We start from the raw sequence: 22,169 nt of genomic DNA on the forward strand, positions 1-22,169 counted from the left end.
ATTACATAACTTTTTATGCTTGAACATATATGATATTTATATATGATTCCCTTTAATATTTTCATACCTTTCTTTCTAGAATTGAAAACATTTGTGCTAAGTTATTTATCTACAGGTGCTACGCAAGGGATCAGGCACGCTGTGTGAGGCTCTGTTGATGGTAGAAGCTTATCATGTTAACATTGTGTACCCAAATAAACAAGTGTCCCAATATAACAAGCTTACTTCTGATGGTCGTGTTTTAGATCAAGAGACCTATGTTGGAGGACACGTAGAAGCTATAGAATCGGGAGTATTTCGTGCAGATATTCCTTGTAGATTTAGGATGGTAAGTAATGTACTGTGTTTGGATCTTATTCTGTATTAAATAAATTTGAGATAAACATTTTGTGACCTCATTTCTAAATGCTGTTCCCATTGAAAATGGCTTTTGATTAGAAATTAAGCTTCCTAAACCAGCTATATATACTGAGTCTTCTGGGTCATGCATATAGCTTTTTGATAGGTTTTGACAAGTTCAAAATAATTTCAAAATACAGTTTTGAATAAGAAAATAAAGGGATGAATGAACAGTCCATTTATGGTCCTGTTTAAGCAGATGTTAACCTATGTACACAGCCCATCACATCTGTGCTTTTAGGTTTCAAGCTGAATAACGGATAGTAACCTGTTCACTCTTAGGTTTCAAGTTGAACCAATGATAGTGAATGTGACCTTCAGTCAAATTTTGACTGGCTCATTCTTTTAGTTTTCAAAATTTTCTCACGTTCAGCTGCAAAAGGCAAGTACAGAACTGTATTTGTTCATAGTACATTAATATATATAATAATGTCACAGATTTTACTCATTTCAAAATTCATATCAAAAGAATTTGTTGCAATATAACCTTAATTCCAACCCAATGCATAAAATTGATTGCAGAAATATATAAAATCTATAAAAATGTTTTCATGAAATAGAAGCAAGGTATTTTTCTATCTGGCTGCTCCACTCTTAAAAGGTTAACAAAAAATCTGAATATTTAAGCAAATATATTAATCAATGCTATGGGGGGCATTAAAGCATAAATGTATGTAATAACTGATGTTTTTGGGGAAAATTAGTGTAATGATTGTCCTAGATATTTAAAATAATTTTTTGTTATACAAATTCATAATACGATTATTTGTATAATTCGGTGTGTTAAGCTCCTTTATATCTACAGGTTCCAGAAGCCTTCCAAAAGTTGTTGGACAATGTGGACCGCACAATTAAGTTTTGTGTTGAAGTAGAAGAAGGTATCCCATTAGAACAGGTGACAAATTATTCTGAAGTGGTGGATGATATTAAGAAGAAACTAGTGGATTTACGGGATACCCCTTGCCGGTTAGAAAATCCCCTGATTTACCATCTTGATGTTGGAGCTATGTATCCAAATATCATTCTCACCAATCGACTTCAACCATCAGCTATGGTTTGTCCAAGATGAAAGTTTTCTTTTAGTAATAATCATAATATTACTGTCATCAGTTTATTGGCTAAGACAATAAAGACATAAGTTACCTAAAAGGTTATTGAATGAAACAGTCATTGACAAGTATATTAGTGTACATAACATTTCACATGGTGAAGAAGCTCTTAATCGTGTGAAATATCATTGTGTTAGAAGTACTACATTTGGGTGCGAATGATGGAAATTGTTAAATCAATTGGGGAAAGAAATCGCAAACTGATTTGCACAGAGGAGGAAATTGCAGGTAGCAGTATAAGGGTTAAGTGACTATTAGCTCAGATGGCTTAACTTTTCAGCTGACATTTGGATAAAGATACAATGACACAGAATAATAAGGTACATAATGTATTTACTTATCATTCAGGTTGATGAAACTGTGTGTGCTGCCTGTGACTTCAACAAACCAGGTGCAACATGTCAACGCAAGATGTCTTGGATCTGGCGAGGTGATGTCATACCGGCATCTCGTAGTGAATTTCAGAGGATTCAGCAGCAGTTAGAAACTGAGCGTTTTCCTCCTGCTTTTCCTGGCATGAAACACAGAGCTTTCCATGAGCTTAACAAGTAATTACTCCCTGTGTATTTTTTAAATATTAACCTTTATTAATAACAACAGTTATGTTTGAAGATAAAACATTATTTTTTTAGTATCCTGTTTATACAAATCAACTTACTGTTGCATAAAAATCACGACGTCTATCTCATATTCATTAATATCTAATTTGTGCATGCATATTTTTATATTTGGTTTAAGATTATACTGCACTAACACTGTTATCAAGGATGTTATATGTGCATGTCATTGAATCCTAACCATTATATTGTACCTTCCCTTCATGTCTTAAACCAATTGCATTACTTTCCCTAATGTCCATAATCTTTATTTGCATAAGTTATGAATGTTGTTTTTTACTTCCTGCCATTCTATTATTCTTGCAAGTCCCCCCTCTATAAGCTCCCCTCTGTAACCCCCCCTCAGTAACCCCCCCCTCAGTAACCCCCCCTTTGTAACTCCCCCTCTGTAACCCCCCCCTTTGTAACCCCCCCCTTTGTAACCCCCCCCTTTGTAACCCCCCCCCTTTGTAACCCCCCTTTGTCAGCCACCCTCTGTAATTTCTCTAAATGTCTTAACAGAGAGGATCAAGCTACTGCTGAAAAGAAGCGTCTCCAAGAGTACTGTCGTAAAGCCTATAAGAAAATTAAGGAAACAAGAACTGAGGAGCGTTGGCAGACCATATGTCAGCGGGAAAACAGCTTTTATGTCAACACTGTGAGATCTTTCCGAGATCGCCGATATGAATACAAAGGCCTTCTGAAAGTGGCTAAAAAAGAGTTAACAGAGGCACAATCAAAGGTATAAATAAGGCTGAAGTTATGTACTGTAATTATATCAATATACCTTTCAATTAGTTTTGTTAATTATACAAAAATGAAGAGGATGTGGTATTAAATTTAGGACTAGCATATAAATGTAATTAATCATTTTCCTATGATTACTGTATTTGACAAATTAAGTTATTAAATATTAATGATGTTGTGGATTTCTAATATTTATGTATATGTATATAACTTTTTAGTACTATATTTACAGCCCTTAAATTCTGCATGGTGACTGCTTCTGGGCAATAAGGCCATGGTAATACTGCCCATACTCTTATGTACTGTGCAGCCTGCTACTTTTCTTTGTTAGATTTTTGGTATCTTGTTGCATTACTACAGTATGTCACTTCAGTTGATCTAAAACAGGTTATAAGTAATTGAGGTACACTGTACTTCTATGAGATGTTCTCATCATGTGAAATTCGTTTAATCTGTTACTCAGAGTTTACACATTAACTACATTTAATATACTGATATTATTTCAGGGGGATCCTTCAGAAATCAAGGCAGCGAATGCTCGAGCTGTGTTATATGACTCCCTACAGCTTGCTCATAAGTGTATTCTCAACTCATTCTATGGTTATGTCATGAGAAAAGGATCTCGTTGGCACTCCATGGAGATGGCTGGTATTGTCTGCTATACTGGAGCCACTATCATCACCCGATCTAGGGAAATTGTTGAGCAGGTAAGACCAATGCGGTATCATAGATTTCATTTTCTTCCTTTTAATTTTACTGTCATGGTGAGGGCCTGAGCCTTATGTTTTTTGCTCTAGGTGGCCGAGTGAGCAACCTCAGATATCACTCAGAAAGTAGTGTTTCACCATTCTTGATACCCTACTTCTTTCTTCTTTTATCCTTTTTAATTTTACTGTTGGCAACTGCAGTAAAGCTTAAAGAAAAATCAATAAAGTAATATTTGTGATCATTAATATATTGTATATCTATTTTTCTGTTATCATTTGCTGATTTGTGTTGTTATTTCCCAGTTTTATGTCAATGATGTAAGTATGGGTATACTCTAATACATTTATATGGATGTAATGGCATTAACCAAGATTCATTAACAGATTCTGCTACTGTTTAAAACCTCATTGCTTGCTATGCAATGAGGTTATCATGTATTAGAAGCCTGCAGTTATAGTCAAATCACAATTTGGTCCTTCCCCATGTGTTTGAATCCATGGCTGGATGACATTCCCAGACAGAATTACAGCAATGGAGCGGGTTACAAGATACTTCCTTTGAGCTGTGCCAAGGACAGATTTATGTACAGTACATGTACACATTACATTGTAGGCCAAAAACAGTTCTCAGTCACTGTTTTTGTCATTTATGTGTACATAAATAGAGGTGTTAGATACAAATAGTGTGAGCTAATAAATGATACAATGAACATCAAAACATACAAGGTGAACATATATCTTCTCTTGCAATAATATGATGTCATCATTGTCATATTGGGCATCAAATGACAATGAACAATGAATGACCTAGCCACCTGGCTTCCTCCTATAACTCGAGAAACAAAAAAAAAGAAATATATTTTATTTATTTGGCTTTACTTTTTACATGCAAATGTAATATTCTATAATAATGTTATTTTTGGTCACACAGACAAAGTGACAATTTTGATAACTGCATGTTGAGGATTACAAGAATATATATCATAAATAGTTTGGTTTAGTTTCAGATAAGAAGTAATTGAAACATTAAAGGAAAAATTCAGTGAGTTAAGTGATTTAGCTCTACAGTATTGACATCTATTCTTGCAGATTGGTCGTCCATTGGAGTTAGACACTGATGGCATTTGGTGCATCCTCCCGTCTTCGTTTCCAGAGAACTATGTCATCAAAACCAATAATCCTAAGAAGGCTAAAGTAACCATATCTTTTCCAGGAGCTATTCTTAATGTTATGGTGAAAGATCATTATACAAATCACCAATATCATGACCTTGTGAATCCAGAAAAGTTGGAGTACTCTGTACGATCAGAAAACTCTATTTTCTTTGAGGTTAGTATATATTCACTCGTTACGAATTAATGTTCACTTTTGTGTTGTATTTATGAAGCATTGTAAATATCAAGGTTAAAGCTGATTTCTATGAACTCATGGCATCTTCTGATGAATATATAAATCATTCTGCATGATTTATATATTCATCAGACTTATATTTATATTTGTTATTTACCAGTACATACATTTGATCTCAGGCACATGATTTGTATGTATTCCCTCTGCATTTCTCTATGCCACTTACTTGCTCCATAAGCAAAGAACATCCTAGCCCCAGGACATGTCTAAGCTTAGTCAGAGAAGGCGGACAATCTGTATCTGCACCGTGACAATTTTTTCAAGTTTCCTGTAAGGTTATACTGATGCTAGAGGGAGACACTGGGGAACTCTTGATTCAGTCCAGAATCACTGCTAAAAGGCATATTTCAAGAACTTCAACACTTTCCAAACATTAATTTACAACTGAAGAAGTTCCAATTATCATTCATGCTAACCAATGGATAGACCACCAGGTGGCTACACCTGTTATGGTGTTGGTGCTGTCACCTGGTGGCAGTCTGTGGTAGTGATCAATTGGGTTCTTCACAAATTAGCTAGTGTAGTTTGGTAGTTTCTTACACCTGGAAAGGCTGTTGAGTTTATGGAATGCACTTCTTTATCTGTATTCTTGGCTAGATTCTCCAGCATCTCCCTAACACCGATATGACTTGACAGGAACAGTTGGAAAGATACCCACTGTGCTGGTGCAGGAAGTTAACTTGCCCCGACTGCACAAAATCCTGACCAGGAGTTGGTAGGATCTTATGGAGCAACTGAGTGTATTGCTTTTTCATATTTATTCAAAGTTTGATTGACTATAAAAATTACTCATATCAAAATATTTAAATTTTAGTTATCTGTTGATACATAGCTTTATACATTTTTTAATTTTGGTTATGTGAATGTATGTATCAGTAACATTGGTGTTATTAGGTGGATGGCCCATATCAGGCAATGATACTCCCAGCATCTAAGGAAGAAGGCAAGAAACTAAAGAAACGTTATGCTGTATTCAATTTTGATGGCTCATTGGCTGAACTTAAAGGATTTGAAGTTAAGCGCCGTGGAGAATTACAGCTGATTAAGATTTTCCAGTCATCTGTTTTTGAAGCTTTCCTGAAGGGGGATACTCTGGAAACATGCTATGCTAGTGTTGCTAAGGTGAGAAACATTTTAAAGTAGTCTTTGGTTTAATCGGTAAATTCAAAAGTAACTATGAACAAGGTTTTTAGATAATGAAAAATAATGTCTAATATGACATTGTGAAATGCATAGAGGAACTGTAAAGTTTTTAATGGCCCAACTTTTCTAACTAGTGTTATAATTACAGCTAAATTTGTATGAGTTTTTACTATACTATGGAGTACAAAATTAAAAAAAACTCGTGTACCTAACACCATTATTTTTGCTGCTCCAGTCAAATTTATTTGAATAAATTTAGGCTTTTATTATGATAATTATTATTATAATTAACTCTTAATATTATGTGGTAGGTACATTCTTGGAAAATTTTGTAATTACAATATCTAAAACTGCATTCAAAACTGAATAACATTAAAATCACTAGGGCTATATTTTCAGACCTGACAGTTATATATTAGAGGCATACTCTGATTCATATATTGGTGTTATGTGTGCAGAAATTGAGAATGTTTGTGATGGAAGGAATTGGCAAAAGGGTGGGAGTGTGTATGTTTATGTAAAGAATGAGACTTCAAAGACAGAGAAGAACAATTGTAAGCGAAGGAAGCAAGATCATGCAGGCGATGAGTCACAATAACGTGGCTAAAGTAATTTGACCAGACTACACACTAGAAGGTGAAGGGACGACGACGTTTCGGTCCGTCCTGGACCATTCTCAAGTCAATTGTGTTGACAATCGACTTGAGAATGATCCAGGACGGACCGAAATGTCGTCGTCCCTTCACCTTCTAGTGTGTGGTCTGGTCAAAGCAAGATGATAATGCTACACACTGTAGATTCATTAAGAACATCTATGGTCAATTGCATACTTAGCTAAGCTCACTGTTTTCTGCTTTACTCTTCTCATTTACTTCATACTTGTTTTAGAACCGATTTGAAACCTGTAATATGCAATGTAAACAGCACAAATTGCTGAGGATACAGCTTAACTGAGGAGGAAGCAGTATCCATGACTTTTTCAAAGCATTAGTTTACATGCAAACACATGTTATGTACTGTAATATACTGCTGTATGTAATTACCTAAGTATAGTTACAGCATAAGAGCTTCACTTCTGGTGTCTCGTTTTTTTCATATGACGTTTTGAAACTTAAGACGGTTTTGGCATCCACGACTAAGATTTTATCTTAGACTTCCAATGCATTACCTACATAAATTTCATTGTAACTATCCTCTGTGCTAATAGGATTGTATTATGTGAATGCACCAAAATTGTTTTAAAACTTTTGTGCTGAATGGCAATCACATCACTGATTGTGATGTGTAGTTGAATGGTTAATATTAGTAAAGAATAAATATGTTGGAATTAATAATAGTACACAATATAAATTTAGGGTCACTAACTCAAATAAAGTATTGTACAGATTATGTTATAGTATATGGATAATTAATTTTTTAAAAGGTCTTATGCAGGAATATCCTTAAATCACTATACTCACTACCGTCTTTTTCTTCCCTGACATCTTAGCTATATAGTCACACCATACTGGCTTTGGGCTTTTTATATAATTACTTAATTTTGTTAAAGTTTAAACATCAACATTCCATTCCTTTCCTTTTATTTTAGGTTGCAGATTATTGGCTTGATGTCTTGTACAGTAAAGCTGCCAATATGCCTGATTCAGAATTGTTCGACTTAATCTCGGAGAATCGGTCAATGAGTCGCAAACTGGAGGAATACGGAGACCAAAAGTCCAAGTCCATTTCCACAGCCAAGCGACTTGCAGAGTTCTTAGGAGACCAGATGGTGAAGGATGCAGGTCTCAGTTGTAGGTTTATTATCTCAAAGAAACCTGAAGGTGCACCAGTTACTGAAAGGTGAGATTGCTCAAGAAAGAAACAGAAAGACTGATAAGTTTTATGGTCAAGGTCAAGTGCTGGTATTAATCATTGAGCATTACCAAAAATTATAACTTGGCATTGGTTTTCTAATTATCTAAATCAAGTAGTAAGTTTATCGGTATCCTTATTACCTAGAGTAGAATATTAAAAAAGATGTTAGTCAACCTTTCTTTATCTCTTGCATCGCCTAAAAACTTAATATAATAGTCCTCCATAAGTAATAAAATTAAGCACAAGTAGCAAATGTTAATAGAAGATTATTATTTTTCCTCAGGGCCATTCCACTTGGCATCTTTCAAGCAGAGCCATCAGTGAAACATCACTATTTGCGCCGCTGGCTGAAGAATCCTTCACTGACTAACTTTGATATCAGGAATATTCTTGATTGGAATTACTACATAGAAAGATTGTCAGGAACAGTAATGAAAATTATTACCATCCCTGCAGCCCTTCAGGTATTGTTCTTAGTTGTTTTATATACCCAGCTACATAATATACATTTACATTAATATATTTAATTCATAACTTTTTTATGCTAGCCCCTTCAATAATTTACCAAAACTTAGCTTAGGCACCGAGTTCCAAAGATCTTTCCAAATGTAACAGGCCCCTATCACTTATGTACCCTACTAGTAACCAAGATCAGAATCTAGTTATTTCATAGAGAGAAAGGGAGCATGGGGCGAAGAGATCGACCCAAAACCGAGGAAACTACAGTATTGAACAGTGGTACCTCCGTTTTCAAATTTAATCCATTCCCAGAGTCAGTTCAAACACTGAATATTCGAAAACCGAAACAAATTTTCAAATAAATAATGTAAATTGAATTAGTGTATTCCACATTCCCAAAAATATGAACTTAAAAATACATTTTATACATACTGCTACTCATATGTTGTACTACAGTATGTACAAGTATATCTTATCGTTATTGAGATCTCTTGTTGGCGTATTGAAGACAGTAAGGAAGGGGGGGTAGGAGAGGTGTTAGTGTTTGGAAGGGGAGTCCCCTTCCATTATAACAGCAGTGATGACATTTCTGGGGTACTCTCTTGCATTTTGCAGGCATATCACTAGGGCCTGGTTGTGGCCCCACTGCTTGCTTGCTTGTCTTACTAAGAATCTGTCTAGACACTTGTTTTTCCCTTCTTTTTAACACTTGTCTGTAGTGAGACAGCACATTCTTACTATGAATGATCTCTTGTTTTACTCTATCGTCATCCTCACAACTATTTTCTTAGGTTGAACTTTGAACACTTAACTTACTTGGAACCCCATGGCATGATATATAACAAGAACTTTTATGTTCAAAAACCAAAAAAGCACAAAAACTATAAAATTCTTTACAAAGAATTCAAGTGCAGTCGTCACAAGGCGGGAGACACCGGTAAACTGAAGCGCGACACATGCTCGGTCGGCTCATATGTGTATCAACAAACTCGAGCACCGAGGCAAACTTCGAATTCCGAGTCAATTTTTTTTAAGAAATTGAGCTCGAGAATAGAAAAATTTGAAATGAAGGGCGTTTGAAAACTGAGGTTCCACTGTACAGTACTTGTAAATTCGTAATCGAAATAAGCCATTGCTCTTAATAGGAAAATTAAATAAGGAAAACAAGGCAAAATGGTAAACATCCCTTCTTTTAACTCTCCTAACTGCCATCAGATGGCAGCCAAGGTCACCTAGGGTCTTAACCTAGGTGACCTTGGGATCTCGTAATTTTGTCCCCTTTCCTCATAAGTGAAAAGAGTGCAACACTGGAGCCTTTTTATTTTGGTCTGGTGACTGGACGGTTTCCTGATTTTGGTTTGGTGACATTCTTGGTGGTGTCCTCTATCATTGGTGTATCTATGATCCCCATGCTTCTCTCATCTGTGAAAGAACCAGACATTAATTCTGGTTTTATGTGTCTAAATTTAATTGTACATTTTTTTTGTAAAGATGAGACTCAATGGCACTGATGAGACAAATTTTAGAGTTTTTATCAGTGCTCTTTGTTTGGGATTACTGTGGGATGAGTAACTTTATTTTTTGTTAGGAAGTGAATCAGTTATTTTGGTGTACCTAGATGCGATAAGCCATCCTGCACTATCCAGTAAGATGTAGTTGTTAATTTGCTTTTCTAAACTAGCAAAAAAAAAATTATACTCTGCCATTTTTTATTACATTTGAATTTATATAACATTGATGCTATATTTGTCCGCATGACATCACAATGTTTGGATTACTCGTGCTAACTTATGTTAACTGATAATTGAAATATAAAAAATATTCTATAATCAGGGCATTGCTAATCCAGTGCCTAGAGTGGCTCATCCTGATTGGCTCCACAAGAAGGTACTTGAAAGGAATGACACCTTCAAGCAGCGCCGCATCACAGACATGTTCACTGCTGCTCCAAAAACAAAACCTCAGAGACGGCTACAGACTGTGCAGGAGGATGTAAGGTTCAAATCAGTGTTTATACTCATGTTTACTGAAAATTTCTCTCTCATAATTAGTTAGCAAGTATGTTAGAAATTAAAAATAGACAAAAATAATAATGTATGTAAGGCAAGAAATTCTTAAAAATCTACTCGTGGCATTGTGTGTTCTTTGCTATAATAAGTATCAATATATTTTAATTTTCTGCTGGCAAGCAGCCATGCACATTTGTAATGTTTACCGTACATTGTCATTTCAGCCTGATCAGGATCTCTTTGCATCACAAGATGCACCAGATATAGAAGATGTTTTGGCACCACAGTCACAGATTCCAAAAGCTCTGGGGCCAACTGTAACAAGTTCCAAACGCAAGAGAGCATCAGACTTGAGTAAAGAAAGTGATGACTTGACTAAAAGTTGGCGAGATGTCCTGGGCAACCCTCCCAGCATGGGTAACTCTAAGGTAAGTTTGTGAATATGAGTACAACTGGGGCCCCTCTATGTCAAGATAGTCAACAGCTTGGGGTCACTCATTTTTACTGAACATTTTGTCAGGTTCGCCAACTGTTTAGTGAGTATTCTTAAAAGAAATCTCCTACTCCTGTGTTTACATGTAGTCTAAGCATAGAGAGTATAACATCAACCCCCAAACAACTGATAGGCTTATTACAGGTTCTCATAGGCTTATTTTTCCTCTTAGTAAGAATGTTAGTGTGTTGATTAATCTGAAAATAGTCTGATTTGATAAGTATTTTGTTCATCTATATATATACAAGGGGTCCCAGAATTAACCGTCTATTTCTGTGAAATTGGACGAATCTATTAACAACATACATAATTTCATGTTATTACCTACTTTTGATATAAAACAGATATATAAATCATAAGTCAAATCTTTATTGAGAACTTTCAACATGGGTTCCTTCTGAATCCCTGCATATTTCAAAATGTTGAAAAGCACATTTTGTACAGATCCAGTTCTTTTAAATTTGTTCACAAGTTAACGAATCTCTTTGTCTGTAGAACCTATTCTGTGAAATTTCTTTATATATCATTCTTGGATCACATTATATAACTATCCTTTGATACGGGATGTCACAACAAAGGTGTGTTCTTGTATAATCATTATTAGAGTTGGGGTTCTAAAAAGAAATGAAATAATTCAGAAATTTTGACAGTTATAACACACTAAACATGAAAAATATTAATAAACATGAGTTTTTAACGAGATTTGTCTGATTTTATAGAAATAGATAGCTAATGCTGGGACACCCTGTAATTATTATATACATTCTGTAAATACTACTGTAGATTAACCTAAACCATGCTTTAAAGGCTTGACAAACTGAAATGAATAGATTAATTTACAAGCAAACTAGTAAAATTTCATGTACCACATAAGAAAATGTATTGTACTAAACTCTAGCATTTTACAGAATGGTGCTGGTGCTTCATATAGCTGTAGAAAAGGGCTTAAATTTCATATTCACAAACTACTTAACCTTTACTTAGTTTATTGCTATTTAATTTGTGCACATTCCCATGTATATTGAAGGCTGAAACCCTTAAGTTCCACCATTGGACCATAGGACCAAACTCTATGATGATGATGATAATAATTAATAATAATAATAATAATAATAATAATAATACATTCATACTATTCTGTCCCCAAACTCTCACCATATTTAGTTACCTTCTTAACCTTCTACTCCTCACATGCTCATATTTACTCTTAATCTTCACAACTGTTGTTCATTTATTTAGCAAGACCATTCCATCTTGACACACGTGCATCATAAGAGTCACATGCTTTTGCATTCCACATCTTGCCATCATGTTATCATTCCTAATTCAAAATGCTTATCTTATTTGTTCTCATTTGTACTTCACCATGCACCCCCTATAGATATTTCTACTTCTTTTATCTTATCTTCCCACATAACCCTATTTGTAGGCTATACACATGGAACAATATCCATTGTCATAAGCCAAATTCACCTTTTACCTATATTTTTATATAAGTAAAAGATGAATATATTTTACCTATATATACAGTATTTTGATATAGGTAACATTCTTCTGAATGTTACTTAGTCATTCTAGTGGCACACAATTTTAAAGTTTACTGAAATGTAGATAAAAAAAATGAATTATGCTTATGAATAGGGATTTTTAATATAACTTTGCTATATAAAAATTACACAACCTCTGATCATTGTTTCATATGCTTACGTCAATTAAATTTTCAGGTTAAAAAAAATGGCAGATTTACAATAAACTTCTATGAATATTCTAAATATTTACTGCAAAAATTATTACAAAATTTAAAAGTGCTTGGGAACAAGCTATTGATTTATATTGAATTTAAAGATTCTTCTGAATGGTTCAGCTTTACTGAGGCCATAAGTATGAAGAGTTTAAAAAATTGTCCATTGGCAGCCTACAAATGTTTGTCCTGAAAGTATATGCTAAGAAAAGAAATCTGGTAACTTTTCATTAAATGTTTCAGGAAGAAATAATGGCATGGATCACCTTTCAAAAAAAAAAGTGGGAGTTCCAGCGTTTACAGCGAGAAAATCAGTCGAAAAGACAGCGAACAGGAAGCTACCCAACCATTGGTAGAGTTAGTGGGAGGGGTGACACGGGAGTAGTTAGGTCAGGACCTGCCACCACACTTGGAGGATTCCTCCGCAAAACACAGCGTACTCTGATGGATGTTCCCTGGCAGATCATTCAGGTAACCTATGTGGGAAGTTAACTCTTCTGTAATTGTCATTTTATAATTTGGCTATCTGTATTTTAGAGATATTTTGAGTGTTTTGCAAAGTAATGATATAGATTAACATTATTGAATTATTATTTTTTTATAGCTTGCAGAAACAAACACACCAGGACTGTACAAACTGTGGGCGTTGGTAGGCAACGACCTTCATCTCATAAAGTTAATTGTTCCCCGTGTGTTTTATGTCAATCAACGAGTGCCTAAACCAGAGACCGAGGCAGGTGGTGTATGGCGCAAAGCAAACAAAACCCTTCCTCGCTCACACCCTGTCTACAACCTGTATGAGTACACGGTTCCAGAAGAGGTGTTTCGGGAGCATAGCAATGAACTTATGGCTGACCTCTCCACTCCCGATATTGAGGGAATTTATGAAACACAGGTTTGTGATGTGTTTTCCTGCAGGTAATTGCTATACTGTGTAATTAGTAATTATCTTGACTTTACTATATAAATTAAAATTAAGAATATCACTTGGAATAACATGCAATTACCCTTATAACTCCCTTATATTGATGTCATACCCCACATGTTGTATATAAATATTGCTGAGGTGGAGGCCAGTTCCAGTTGTCCAAGCTGTATATTAGATGAAATGTGAATAATATGCTGTACCAGTTGTTCTAGTATTGGGAAATGGAAAATAAAGGTTGTTTTATCACAACTGAAGTGGTGGTGTGGGTATACATTATATAACATGTATATAAGTTTTGTTTTTATTTTTTCCAGGTTCCTCTGGAGTTTAGAGCAGTGGCTCAGCTAGGGTGTGTATGCGTGGTTGATAAAACAATAGCTCGTTCTGATACCGACACATTTGAATTAGGCCAACTTAAGTTTAAGACTGTGGCCCAGTTCCAATATTTAGAAGAAGGCAGCCTGTCTCATGCATATATTTATCATCATCGAAGTGGCAACAAAGCCATGTTTGGTATCTTCTTCTACCAGAGTAAGAAGGTACACGTTTTTGTGTTAGATACAGTACGAAGTAATCAGATGCCAAATTTAAATAATCTCTATAATGCTGAGAGAAATGCCAAAATTGCCAAACAATGTGAGGAAGCCCTGTTACCAGAATCCAATTTTGTATTTGAGATTAAATTTGAAACTGAATTAAGGCAAGTTTACCGCCAAATTCAACGTGTTTTACAAGGGTACAAAGATGAGAAGAGAGGGCCAACTTTTCTGGCCATTCAGTCTCCACATGACATGCCCACCATAACAGCTCTCATGCCAGGTTTAGGAGATTTTCCTCAAGTGCCTATCCATATCGCTGATGTTGATACATTATATAATGTCCTTGACTGGCAACGGGTGGGTGCTAGGACAATGATACGACATTTCATTGGACTGAAACAATTATTACATACTGCAATGGAGCAGAGTCGATATTTCCATGTGCCTGTTGGAAACTTGCCTCGTGACGCCACTGCTTTTGGTGCCGACCTGTTCTATGTGAGGCACTTACAGAAACACAATGCTGTCATGTGGTGCTCGCCAGGTGCGAGACCTGACTTGGGTGGGCATGAGCATGACGACAATCGCCTGGTAGCAGAGCTAGAAGAAACTGTGTCTGCTGCTCAGATAAACAGTCCTGGTTGTTACTCAACAGTTTGTGTAGAGCTGGATTTGGATGCATTAGCAGTGACTACACTCTTACAGGTAAGAATAATGATTAAATGTATATAGTTTAAGAATGAAACTGAATTTCCTTCAATTTTCTTCATTTTTAATTTAAGCAATATAATTGTGATTTTAGCATTTTATTCATTCCTCATTACTATTACTGTTTCCTATTTTATAGGGTGGAGAGGTATCAGCCAAGAGAAAAGAAGTTTAATGACACTGTATAGTAAGAGAATGGCTCTAAATATTAAGAGAAATATATAATTTATCTATTCGTAGTGAAAATTATGCTGAAGTACATATGTTATATAGTATAATATATTCACCCTCCTTATCAATCCCCCTCTTCCCAGCCACATTTTGTGTTTACACTCAGTCCCCCATTTCCTCACATGCCATATCCTCTCTCCTTTCTTCCCAGCTGTCCTCTTCTCATACATTCACATTTACGTGAATACACAATTTTTTTTTACCCATCCATTTCTTTAGCATGCCCAAACCATCTATTTACAGAAATTCAGTTTTTGCTGGTTGTAAATGCTATTTACAGTAAAATAATTTAGATTTAATTTTATATTTGATATTCAATACTTTCTTATAGTCTGAAGCCGCTACCATCAGAGTGTTCGAGATGTTTCACCTGATATAAACATTAGTTATGTTAGACATCTCTGGATGGATAAATAGTTTGTTCTCAGCAGCTTGAGATTTATTTATTTATTTAATTTATTTATTTATAGAAGGTACAATGAGTTTTGGTGATTGTGGTACATGCTCACAAAGCCACTAACACTTTCCTTATTAACACAAGGAAAGTGTCGGCTTTGTCATATTTGAGTACTGTAATTAGTAGTCTTATTGGCCCTGTTTGAATCAGTTTTTTTTTTTTTTACAATAGCATTTTTGTTATATTAAAGTTTTAATTCAGTTTTTGCATACTTTTTATTATGGCACCAGGTTATTTGCTAAATACAATTAGTTTAATGTATGCAGTAGTTGGAAAAAATTATTTCACTATAGATTTTTGTAGCTGACGAGACCACACACTAGAAGGTGAAGGGATGACGACGTTTCGGTCCGTCCTGGACCATTCTCAAGTCAATTGTGTGATCACAAGTCGATCACACAATTGACTTGAGAATGGTCCAGGATGGACCGAAACGTTGTCGTCCCTTCACCTTCTAGTGTGTGGTCTGGTTAACATACTTCAGCCACGTTATTGTGACTCATCATCTGCATTTTTTAGCATTTGAGGCATTTTCAGTATTTCTTTGAAATGCTTAAATAATGTTTCAGTTGATTTTCCTCTATTATGTGATCATACCAAGAACTTTACTAGTATGCTGATCTGTAACTCCCTGGTGGCATTATTTTACTCTTAAACAAGTGATGGTTGCTCTTAGGAATTATGTTGACTTTTTTCAACAAAGTCCTTTGTGTTTAAGTATGTATATTTATTGAGCATATAATATGGTATATATTTTCAGGACACTAAGCCTTTTGTGACAGTTTTCATATTATATACAGTATCTAAATACAATGTGAGGCCATTATTTGTTATTGGCCTTCTATGCTATTCCTGTTCGTTCTGTGCCATTTAAACTAATTCATAGTTTTAAGTTCATTACAAAATATTAAATAGATTTGTCTTCATTTTGAAATTTAATGCCATTCATATTTTAAATAAATACATATTTATTAATTTTGTTATCTACAGGCACATCACATTAATGAAATGGAAGGAACAAGTAGCAGTGTGGCCTTTGATGCTGCACCTCAAGCTTCTTTGCAAGACATGATGGGTGGGGCTGAATCCTCTCTCACAGCTTATGATGAAACTGCCCGTTGTGCTCCAGCATTCAGGATTCTCCGGCAGATGGTAGCTGCTTGGCTTCGTGACGTTTCCATCTACCAAAATGTATTTGCCGACTTCCAGATAATACACTTCTACCGATGGTTACGAGATTCAAGCTCGCTAATGTACGACCCTGCCCTTCATCGTATTCTTCACACACACATGCACAAATTGTTCCTTCATCTTGTTGCCGAGTTTAAGCGATTGGGATCTATCATTGTATTTGCTAATTTTAATAAAATTGTTTTGTGTACTAAAAAGAGAAGAGTGGAGGATGCTATTGCTTATGTTCAGTATATAGTAAACAGCATTCGGGGTAAGGAACTATTTCATTCTATTGATATATCTTTTAATCAGTGTTGGGAATATCTTATGTGGCTGGATCCAGCAAACCATGGTGGCATTAAGGGAAAACTACCCAAGGATCTCTCTCAAACGGAAGGTAAAGATCCTGATGAAAATAAAGAATCTGATGATGAAGGTGAGGACCAAGAAAGGCAAAAGAACACAGATAATAGTGAGGAAACAGAGGATGAGGATGGTCCCGTTATTGAAATGAATTGGAATATGGCTGAATTCCTTCCCGAGTGGTGTGGTTGTCAAAGCAGCTTCAATAATGTTATTGCCTCATATATGAATGCCGTCTATGAAAAATTGCAGGAAGAAAGTGGCCGATTTACGCCAGGCAATACACCCATGAAACGTAAAGTGTCCAGCCAGATCAGTCGAAAACCTGCAGATGCTCTCCAAGGTTTTGAAGAGTTTGCCCAAGATCTTGTGTCTGGAGAATTGGCACAAAAACTGTTCTTTATCACTCAGAAAATTCATAAAAAAGGAACAAGTGGAAGAGAGGAAGAGGATGACTCGAGCTCTGTGATTATATCTTCAGACTCGCACAGCATTCCAGCACTGGAGTTTGTGAAGAGCATTACTAAAGTTTTGTCCCTGGACTCGGCTGTTACAGAACAGGTATGTATTGGTAATAGATACTTGATCCTTGCTAAATTGTGTATTTGTCTGATTTATATTTTCCCAGTTTTATTTTCTGCAATCACTACAAATTACAGTATTTGAAAATTTAGTTTTTGCATGAAGTTGTCACATACAGAAATGAATATACAAATTTTACATATAGATGTGGGAGCAGCCAAAGGTATCAACAAGGGGCTCTCACTACCCGCTAAATGTTAATTTTATTGTAAGTGTATATCGGGTTATCTAATGCCAGATTCAATATTTACGTGGATGGGATCACGAGGGAGGTCTTGGTTAGAATGTCAGAGGGATGACAAGTTAATTCCAGCAGCTAGAAACTATTCAGTTTGACGTAAAATAATGCTTCAGAATTGACTTTATCTCACCACAAAAGATGGATAACTTTCAACTGTCTCCTGTCTTTTTTCAGGTTTGCAAACTTCGTAGGGACCTCTTGAAACTCTTGAATATTGGAGAATTTTCTCCAGAGGCAGAGTGGAAAGACCCATGTGTTTCCTATGTGCTGCCAGAGGTCATCTGCCGTTCCTGTAATCACTGCCGTAACATAGACCTCTGTAAAGACGCTCATCAGTCTTTGGAGAATGGAATGTAAGTACTAGATTTGGGCATGGCTTCAGTCCATTCGTGTAAAGTTTTGAAATGTGCACTGCTAACACACACTTGCCCATAAATTTGCTCTCTGCATGGACATGTGTGTACTCAGTCATGTTTTCTCAAAACACATATTCATTCATTTATATTTCAGTAATATGGTAATTTTAATCAAAGAGAAATTAACTGGGCAATGAAGGACCCTCATGGAGGGAATGACAAAATTAGTGGACTCTACAAATGGATACATTCTTAAGCAGCAGCCTATAAAATCGACAGCAAGGGGGAATAGAAGAGGTTGAACAGGCAATAATTAAACCTGGTATTTATCCAGGGTGAGATGAATATTCAGCTTGTTGTCACATCACAAAAATTATATACTAAATTGGTTTAACAGAGGACCTATGAATTGAAAACGTAACAGCCCATCAATTTAATAAGCCACTGTTAATTATAGTACATCATATTTTCATGTAGGGGATCTTTACATCATAATATGATTTGAGAGGAGAGGTTGTAATATTAATGGAACAAGATATGAAGAGCTGCTTGGTACTAGTAACCAGTGTTATGTGACCCATTTATTATTTTTATTACAGCCAAGAGAATTATCAAAACTTCAGTATAGTTACTAGATGTCGACCATTTATTCCCACGTTAAGTCATACTATCTTGCAAGTTGCTACCAAGAACAAGGTGCCAGAATCCTTATACTGTACCTCTTTGTTAGACTAAACTCGAGGGATATCTTACGTTACTTAATAAAATGATACCGTATGCTGTTTGGCTGTCTTGATTTGAAATTAGCCTATAAGAAGGATTGTTGACCAGACCACTCACTAGAAGTTGAAAGGACGACGAAGTTTCGGTCTGTCCTGGACCATTCTCAAGTCGATTGCGATTCTCACAATCGACTTGAGAATGGTCCAGGACAGACCGAAACATCCTCGTCCCTTCATTTTCTAGTGTGTGGTCTAGTACACATATTTCAGCCCTGTTATTGTGACTCATCATCTGTATAAGAAGGATTCTTTTGATGGCAAGTTTGGCACAAAAAATTTATTGACATTCAATTTTTGTCTAAAAATTCTACTGGTAATTCTGTGATTCATTTGGATTTATGTAATATCATCCAAATACCTACCTTATATAATTACCACTATATATTTCCAGACATGTATGGCTTTGCCCTGTATGCAACACAAACTATGCTTCTGGTGAAATACAGCATCAGTTGATTGATCTTATCCACACCAACTCCATGGCACATGTTCTACAGGACCTTCAGTGTGATCGCTGCTCACAGGTTAGTGAAAAGCAGTATAGTTGTACAGTATGGATGTAAGAGTCACTGGTTATTTGTCAATAGTTTGGAACATATAGATAATTAGTACATACTACAATTTTTTATTACTTGAAAGTGCAATCACCCTATAACAGTTTATTTATTCACAAACCTATGTCAATTTGAAGATGTCTCCATTCACCTAGCAGTTAATAGGGACCCAGGAATTAGTCAGTGATTGTTGTATCCTTGGGAAGGTCAGTAGTCTGCCTATGGTGTCCTCGCTGAGCCTGACAGGTTTTTTGTCTCATTCTTTCCTGAAGTGCATATTTGTAAAGGCCTTTTTATTTTCTTGACACCAAGTATATTTAGTAATTTATGTAACTTATTAACTTAGGTGAAGCAGCCCAATATGGCCTTATACTGTACGTGTGGAGGACTTTTCAAGACACTCCTGAAGCGTGAAGAGTTCAGTCAGAAATTAAGAGTCTTCAGCAGAATTGCAACTATATACAATATGCCATTACTGAAGGAAACCATTGAATGGATGATAACAAATAATACTTGGATTCAAACATAGCATTAAAGAAGTGTGCTTGAAGGCTGTACTGGATACAAGTGTAATTTTAAAGTGTTTTTGTAAATTGTTTTAATTTTTAATCAGAAATAGTGAGCATCCATAAAATTTGAAAATTGTTAAGTGATATTTTTCTTCATAATTTGGTTACCATTTTATTATTTTGAAAGGCTGTAGAAGTTTTTTTTTTTTTTTATTATTGCTGGTGTACAAAATTTGAATGTAAAAGGTGTGACTGCAGGGTAAATTGTTTCCTAATTCTGATTTTTAAATTATTATAAAATTATAATATAAAATCATTTTATTTGTCCAAATTTAATACAATAGATTTTTATGTGAACTTACATTCTAACCGTGAGTGGTCCGTGATCCCGCAGCAGCTTCATCACGTTATCCAGAACAATCATTAAAAATGTGTTCAATCGCAACATCTGAGAAAGGCTGTGAGGGCTAAATTCAACCTTAAGAAAAATGATCAAGCTAAAGAGTATCTAGTCATGCTAGAAGCTGGAATGGCACAAATAAAAGGCACTATTGGTTTTATTTAGGCTCTACTCTTTTGGGGGTTGTGCAAGTATGACAGCATACTAGAATGTCGGGAGGTAGGGGTTCTTGAGTAATGTTTCCTTCCCATAGACAACATTGTAAATACATTGCAAGTGAATTAAGTAATAAATTACCAAAAAGCACCAAGCCAGGAGACTGTGTTGCTTGATACTTAAAAGGCCAAAAACATCACAAGATGCCAATACGAGAACAAAAGGACATCAGGCAAGTAATATCAAAAGGCACCAAACCAGGAAGGCTATGTAGCACCGTCAAATGTGCGGAATAATCATAGGGCGCTAAATATCACTAAGGATGCCAATATGAGAACAAATGCATAGGGCCAACAATATCAAAATTATTGAGGGATGTTCGGGAAGCAAGACCCGCTCGTACTGGAAGTCAGGACATTCATAACTAAGAGGGACAATGCAGTTTAAACAATAAGGAGCAGGGCGGCACTCCGTTAAGTGTGTATGGCCAGTACGCAACCTCGCCAGAGCTGGTTACGAAAGTAGGAGGAAGGCCACCGGGAGACACTACTCTTAAGAGCACACAGTTTGTTACCAGTAACAGAAGACCAATAACCCTGCCCGTTATGAATAACTGGGTAAAAGTCGGAATATCAGATTCACCAAGGTCATCCCAAAAATTGGGAACATTCTAAAAGAAGGTGCATGACTAAGTGGGACAATGCACTTCCGACAAAATTAAACTGCACTTTGTTCCATCTAGTGACCAAGAGTTAACTCAACAATACACATCCGAGCCAAAAGCTGTTTCCCCATTGTTTATTATAGTGGTAAAAAGGCCAAGGGGTTAAGGTCACTTAAGAGCACACACTACCTTTAATCCCTGACCAACAACTCTGCCAACAGCCACAGAATGAATGACTGGGTATAGATCTGAATAAAGAATTCCTTTCCAGGGAGTGTTGCAAACAAATGGCAAACTCCTTACCATGTCAAGGAACCACCCAATGAGGGGATGTACTTAAATAGGATACCAGCTACACTAACATTGCTGTGTCACTTGATCCTCAGTCATATTCCCCACCTCCACATTATATACTGTTTATCCAGACTGTGTGTTTTCTATTTTTTTGTAAGTTTCTTTCCTTGAGTTGTTCCCTTATTGATATACAGTATATGCATGCAACATTTTCACACAATTGATTCCCAATACAAGTAAAGAGCCAAAAGTACTCAAAATAACTGGGTAAGATTGTATATGTGGGCACCTCCATAAGGGTTGAAAGTCATCAGAGGGAACAGCACATCAAAGTTATACACTGTCAGCAGAACATCAATGAGACTGATAGATGCTGCAGGTTACTTTCTTATGTTTGTAACCATCAATTAGTGCCCATAATTCCTCGCCAATGCTGAACAATGATATCTCAAACAACGAAAATGATACGACAGGACATATTTTAACCTGTGTGATCAAGTACCAGACAGTAAAGATGGCATCGAATGGCAACATCAAATATATGTAAATTATGAGAGTGGGAAGG

At 35.8% G+C, this 22,169-nt stretch overlaps 1 protein-coding gene across 1 annotated transcript in view; it reads left to right on the forward strand.

Moving 5' to 3' along the window:
- PolE1 (DNA polymerase epsilon catalytic subunit 1) overlaps positions 1–20,230 on the forward strand; it is a 32,130-nt gene extending 11,900 nt beyond the window's left edge. The window contains exons 12-29 of the mRNA XM_045759396.2: positions 116–328; positions 1,205–1,453; positions 1,857–2,056; positions 2,627–2,846; positions 3,358–3,558; positions 4,648–4,887; positions 5,863–6,090; positions 7,700–7,950; positions 8,249–8,429; positions 10,258–10,416; positions 10,658–10,861; positions 12,911–13,138; positions 13,272–13,562; positions 13,910–14,839; positions 16,521–17,627; positions 18,064–18,242; positions 19,419–19,551; positions 19,928–20,230. Of these exons, the coding sequence (XP_045615352.1) occupies positions 116–328; positions 1,205–1,453; positions 1,857–2,056; positions 2,627–2,846; positions 3,358–3,558; positions 4,648–4,887; positions 5,863–6,090; positions 7,700–7,950; positions 8,249–8,429; positions 10,258–10,416; positions 10,658–10,861; positions 12,911–13,138; positions 13,272–13,562; positions 13,910–14,839; positions 16,521–17,627; positions 18,064–18,242; positions 19,419–19,551; positions 19,928–20,110 (5,397 nt within the window). The 3' untranslated portion in view covers positions 20,111–20,230. The remainder of the gene's footprint in view (positions 1–115; positions 329–1,204; positions 1,454–1,856; positions 2,057–2,626; positions 2,847–3,357; positions 3,559–4,647; positions 4,888–5,862; positions 6,091–7,699; positions 7,951–8,248; positions 8,430–10,257; positions 10,417–10,657; positions 10,862–12,910; positions 13,139–13,271; positions 13,563–13,909; positions 14,840–16,520; positions 17,628–18,063; positions 18,243–19,418; positions 19,552–19,927) is intronic.
- Positions 20,231–22,169: the final 1,939 nt, after the last annotated feature.

This window comes from Procambarus clarkii, chromosome 83 (genome assembly GCF_040958095.1).
Source record: "Procambarus clarkii isolate CNS0578487 chromosome 83, FALCON_Pclarkii_2.0, whole genome shotgun sequence".
Taxonomy (NCBI): domain Eukaryota; kingdom Metazoa; phylum Arthropoda; class Malacostraca; order Decapoda; family Cambaridae; genus Procambarus; species Procambarus clarkii.